This window comes from Azolla caroliniana, unplaced genomic scaffold, assembly GCF_043228905.1.
Source record: "Azolla caroliniana isolate FFs.n. ecotype wild unplaced genomic scaffold, voAzoCaro1.0.p SCAF_1, whole genome shotgun sequence".
NCBI classification, from domain to species: Eukaryota; Viridiplantae; Streptophyta; class Polypodiopsida; order Salviniales; family Salviniaceae; genus Azolla; species Azolla caroliniana.
Window position 1 is genome coordinate 9,508,834 of NW_028230436.1, and position 6,519 is coordinate 9,515,352.

General features: G+C 32.2%; 1 protein-coding gene across 1 annotated transcript; it reads right to left on the reverse strand.

Moving 5' to 3' along the window:
- Window positions 1-633: 633 nt before the first annotated feature.
- On the reverse strand, window positions 634-5,773 carry LOC147868885 (triacylglycerol lipase 1-like). Its single transcript, XM_087324357.1, has 9 exons — window positions 5,558-5,773; window positions 3,786-3,899; window positions 3,558-3,698; window positions 3,320-3,430; window positions 2,977-3,120; window positions 2,633-2,673; window positions 1,538-1,617; window positions 1,352-1,447; window positions 634-1,137 (listed from the first exon to the last, which is right to left on the reverse strand). Exons 1-9 carry the CDS (start codon window positions 5,735-5,737, stop codon window positions 827-829), a joined length of 1,218 nt encoding a protein of 405 aa, XP_087180483.1. The 5' UTR covers window positions 5,738-5,773; the 3' UTR covers window positions 634-826.
- Window positions 5,774-6,519: the final 746 nt, after the last annotated feature.

Here is a 6,519-nt window from a genome sequence, read left to right on the forward strand (position 1 = left end):
GTACAGTGTAACCATCGTTGCATAATTGTTTATTGTTAGAACTTTAGCACTAAGGAAACATGTTCAAAACTTGTTTATGGATGAACATTGAAGATAACAAAATTTATCATGGTTTAATACTGTGTTTATATTTTCACATTCCCTCATCATAGATGTTTTGCATAATTTTACACATAGATTGACACATGTGTGATATTCGTGATATTCAAGAATACGAAATTGCCCTAAGAATATTATAAAACCATTCATTTTGTAAAATAAATATATAAATAATTATTTATTTAATTATTTTAAAAATAAATAAATTTAATTCACTGAAAAAGAACAATCATTCATTAACAGATTATAAAAATATGAATAGTATTAACTCTCCATTATCATTGATGTCAAATAAAAAAGGGCAGAGTTTATGATATTTTTTTTATTTTTTTTATTTTTTTATTTTTTTTTTAAAAACGAATATTATAGAAATATGATTAGTGTGAAGTCCCATTTTTAAAGTGAAATAAAAATATCCATAAATTTTGGGAGAAAAAAAGTGAGGAATTAATGAGCCTTTATTTTATTTTTTTTATTTATTAAAAATAAAACGAATACTTTACATTTACTATAAAGTTTTATTAGTGTCAAGTCTTTCTTTTATTGTCCCCTTTTTACTCTCAAGTCCCTTTTTTTATATCCTAGGAAACTAAAAAGGAAGGAGGTCATGTACTCCTTTATTTTGGTTAAACGAATACTTGACCATACATTCATATTCGTTTGCATTCGAATAGGAAACCCCACGAATGCGAATATGTCAATCTATGATTTTACATAATGACTTTCCTTATGCATGCATTTTTTTGAAATATGAAACCACCTTGTCAAATATGTCAATGTTTGCTTTGGTACTAACAACAAAGTCAAAATGAGAATAAGATGGAAGATATAAAAGTTCCACATTGCAAGGTAGCATCTCAATCAACCTTTGGACATCATTAGGGTCAGACAAGGTATCACGTCCTCCATATACCAAAAACATGTGAAAGTCTTTTGGAATATTGGAAACGTCATACGATGGCGCAACATTGGTACCGTATACCTCATTATTCCTCACGACACCCAAATCATATTTGCTAAATTTCCCCGTCTTTAGCACTGTAGTCAAATAATTATAGAGTAGACTAATTAATCATATGTCCATGTCGTCATGTATGTGTAAAATACAAGTGCATAGTAATGTAGATCAATATGTATGATGATGCTTACAACTCATACCAGAAATGATTCAATAGAAGACATTGGCAATGATTTTTTATGATAGGAAATATTTTTCAATGAGTCTAATAAAACCAAGAAATACTCCACATACTTTGGAAATAATGATCCCCATTCATAAAACTGGTTGGTTCTGGGAAGAAATTGAGGTAATATGACACCCTTGAAATATTTACACAACAAGTCACTCCTGTAAATTTTCACAAACTTTTAACACTCATCCTAGCAAAATTGTATGATAGAGTTCTGTGAAAATTTTATGCATTTTTATTGTACAAACCTCCAATCAAATTGACAAGGTCAGAACATCCTTCCTCTGTACGAATACAGGTACCATTTACAATTTGTGGAATAGGTCTCCTGTTCCCAAAATCCATTGTTAGTTTCCTTTTGAACCCTAACTGAACTCAAATGGTTGTTTCTATATTTATTTCTTGGTTTATGCTTTACTTTAAACATGAATCCTCGATTTTAGACACATTAACCATTTCAATTTAGTTGTCAATTATCTCTTGATTACTTATAAATTGGAATTCTCGATTGTACACTAGAGAATTGAGTCATGATGCAAACGTGAAGGTAAAACTAAAATATCCCTTGGCTCAATTTTATTAGAAGGAGATAAATTATTGTTCTCTATGTGCTTGTCTTGTGTTGTTTGTTAAATGTTTCTTTAAGAAATTAAGGGTTTTAAGCCCATAGGTGGACCTAAAATTTGCAAGCTTAAGTTCTACTTTAATACTACACTTATACGAGAGAGAGAGAGAGAGAGAGAGAGAGAGAGAGAGAGAGAGTAACAACCCCTACAATCCATAGTGGCATCTAGTAAATTAAGAGATATGTATGGAGTACTAGAGAGGTGAGAAAATTGGGTTTCAAACCGAAACATAGTGCTTGTAGTCTAACAACTTACCATTAGGGTAAACTAATAAAAAAAGGAGCATTCAACCTCTACAATCCACAATGGCACCAATAAGGGAAAATTTAGGGAATTAAAAGAGGTGATAGTCGAGCCTTGAAGCTAAGGTCGAAGAGTTGGTAGTCTAAACTAATTACCATTAGGCTAAGGTACTTAGAGAGAGAGAGAGAGAGAGAAAGAATAGTATTCCAATTATTATGCTATTGGGGGTTACAACATAATTGGAATCCGAGTAATGAATGCTTTTATGTTAGATGGTAGACTTAGAGTTAAAACATATATTAGGAAGTTAAAAAGTATTCTTATGTGGAACTTCTGTATATTGGAGCATACAAAGATCATCTCCTCAAGTGCATATTCACGTTTTTTTTATGGTTTCAAAGAATGTCTTTTTACATAGAACTAATATAATTATGTGTTTTTTTAAAGAGAGAGAGAGAGAGAGAGAGAGATCACCTTCGCAAATCTACCTCGTTGATTTGCAAACCTCGAAAAATCTACACAAATAAAATAAAATAAACAAATATCATAATTTGGAGATAAATGTGTACCTCTTAATGCCAATATCATTGTGTTCTATGCACATTTTTCAAAGTAAATATATACATAATCATTGTGTGGTTATTTATGGACTCATGTAGCTCTACCATAGTATCATCACAAACAATGTTCATATTGTAATACTTGACAATTTGAACCCAAAACCTCTTTTCTACAATGTAAATTATATCATCTATGTCGTTGATGACCAATTCTATTAAAATGGCATATATAATAAATAAGTAAATTGGCTAACTCACTTTATCAAGCTTTATGTCAACTATAAATTTAACAGCCGGAGATGTTACTCCTGCAACATAAGCTATAGGAGACAACAAGACAGCTGCCGCAAGCCTGTTCACAACTCTTCCCTCGCTAAATGCCGCAAGGGATATTAAAGTTCCCTGGTAATTGAACGATTGAGTCATTGAAACCTTTCATCTCATGTGTGAAAACAACATTGTGGTATATGAATATCCATGTGCATTAAGTTTTTCTCTCGAAAATATTTAGTTATTCTTTGAATGCGTATCTATCCTGACTCTATTGCTTTGTTTTCTTTAAAACCTATTGTTTTGAATAAAAGTGAGAGAATGGACTTACCTGAGAGTGGGCAAGGAAATATATTTGAGTTTTTGTTACATCATAAACTAGTTCTATCATAGATGGTAAGTCATAAGCTGCCAATTCATCCCAACTCCAATCCCAATACTCCTACAATTGTTTATTAAAGAAAAACAACATCCATGATATTGAACCAAGAAATATGCCTCATCTAAACTTTTGCTCATAAACAAGATGCACACTAATTTGAAGAAAGAAGCAATGTAGAGTAGGACACCTTTGAACCCTTTGGAATGGACACATGATCTTGACTAGTTTCTACCCCACGGGTATTACCGATCCACACATCAAAACCTGCATCTGCCAATATGAAGCCCAATGATTGCTCAGGTGTGTCCCAAAACCACGAATCTCCATTCTATCAAAACAAGGAAATAATTGCTCAGTTCATGAATACATGTAGTGTAAATTGTTGCATGCATCTAGATATAACCAAACCACTAACCACAAACAAACCATGTTGCAAAAACACAGGTGGTCTTAGGAGCTTTGAGGTTGGATTTTTTCGACCATACGGGATTCTTTGAACTCCAAGAATATAACCATCATCTGTAATGGTCTTCAAAACAATTGCAAATTTATATCATCAACTACTAGAATTGATGAAAATGGCGTTCATGAAATCACAAACTAAACATTATAGATTGTAGCATCATTGTAACCCAAAGAAAACATCAAGATAACCAAACCAAATTAAGTCATTGATGAATTGTGCACTTTACTAACATTAAAATGCAAATTAGAGATGTTGTATGCAAAATAGAAATGTAAAAATGTCTCATACTAATTGGAAAGTAGCATCTTTTTTGGAAAAAAAAGGTAGTGGGCAACCCATTAGTGGTTGATAGGACCTTATCTTCGACTTTTTTGAGTTATTTTTCTTCTACTTTTTGTTAGTATTTTTTTTTTCCCAAAAAAAACACTACTTCGCATTAGTTAGGAAACAAATTACATCATAGATCACCAAAAATTCCTCTAATCAACCCTCACTCTGGCCTTCCCACCAAAGTGGACATAGTCCCCACCTCATTTTCAACAAAAGTATCCAAATAACCCCTACTTTTTGTTAGTATTAATTCAGTATAAGCCAATATTGTTATGATTGTTTTTTTTTCCCAAAGAAGAATATACTCCATTAATTAAAATGACATACAATACACAATGTTAGACATTACCTACTTCTATATGGGCTACATCGCTTATTTATCTTACACTAAATAGCCCACATGTTTGTTCTCCATGTTTCTCATGTCATTCACGCCCCTCTATCATCTAATGGGAGGGGGGAACAACCATCTCGGTACTACGTATGACTGTTATAGCATTGACATCACTCATGGGTTAATATTACACAACCTTTCTATCACTCCACAAGTATCTTGTTTAGTTTTTTTGTTCTTTTTCTTTCTGTTCATCAAGACCACATAGAGTCCAACATTGAGATACTAACAATAAAGTGGAAATTTCACTCCATATACAAATGGTTTAGGAAATGGAATACAACAACGCTACTTGCTCTACGCATCGATGATATGATCATAACAAACATCAAATCCTGGTTTATGGATGTGGTCATGTCCAAATAAAGTTGACATGCAACTAACAATTAAATTTGACCAATTCTTCTTAAAGATTAATTCAATCTATTATCATGAAAATCATAACAAAACTCATCATTTATTGATGTATAATAAGACTATTTCTAGTTCCAAAATCAAACTCTTAGCCATTTAAATTATAGTGGAAGTGACCAACCCATAAACAATTAATTTGTTCAATTTCCCCTCTTTTTTTAAAATATTGATTATCATCACACGTGGTAACATTTTGGTTTCCTATTTTCAATCAACGCTTTGAAAGTTATTTACCCAATTTCAAAGATATCGATTGATGTCATGGCACATACAAACACACATGCATAATTTGTGTGTGTGAAAATCCATAAAACATATAAACATGCATACAACCATATACTAGGAGTTTCTTTCTCTAATGAGAATGAAAATCTTATTCTTGTAACACATGAATACATACATACATACATACATACATTCAAAACCCTACTTTTGCATTTTTTTCCCAACAAGACCTTCACAAACATGCATACATATTTAACGATATTCATTTCCATTATCCTAATTAGAGTTTAATCAACAACATGATAAAGCAATTAATGGTCGGTAGTGTTTGATAATGTTTGGACATTAACATATTTACCGTATATTCGATGCAAGGGTAGCCAAGAGGGTGAAGAAGGGAGGAGCAAATGGTACTACTAGAGCTAGCAAGGGTATGTTGAATATTGGGGATTATGATGAAGAAATAGGAAAAGGAAAAGGAAAAGGAAATGATACTAAATACTTGGAATGCCATGTCTCTCCGTATTAGAATTAACATTTGTGACTGACGTAGAGAGAGATAGGCTTGGTTGTTGGGGTGATAGTATTCTAGACTACATAGTATCCTTTTCTTATATATATACACCATCTACTGATTTTGAGTCCATTCATCCATGTAACACCAAATGGTCCACATTCACCAATATTTGTAATGGCATGGAACAATAATCCAGCTAACTTTTATGTCTTATTCTTTCATTTAGACTTGAAATCAAGTTTCTTAAAACATTGAGTCACATCAACAATTAAATAGCCCCAATCTAGATACATATTGCTAGCCATAACACTTGTATGATTGTTTAATCATAATCATGGTTCATGTTCAATTGTCTAAAGCTATTCGATAATAATACATCTGACAACATGTTTTAATAGCCGCAATCACATGATATGATTGTTTGAGGCGACTTGAAATGAATCCATTTGACAACTTTCACGTTGTACGAACATCAATAATCTTGACATATAAATGTTAGGTGAATGTGTATGTGACCATATGTAGATCTGTATATGTGCACGTTGCTTGGATTCTCGAATGTCTAACTCCTTTTATTTCGTTGTAAGTCGATGCTATTACCTTTATGGTTGACAAGGTCCAAAGGAAGGTCATGGGCCATCCTCTTGTTTTCAACTGTTTACGAAAATAGTGGACTATCAATAATCATTTTTTGCACATCTTCATGAACTTCCCCCTACCTTAGTAATCAAAATAATAACAAAACCAGAGAAAATTAGAGCAATTTGTTCTCAATAGTCTTCGTTTTAAATCAACTCAGTTCA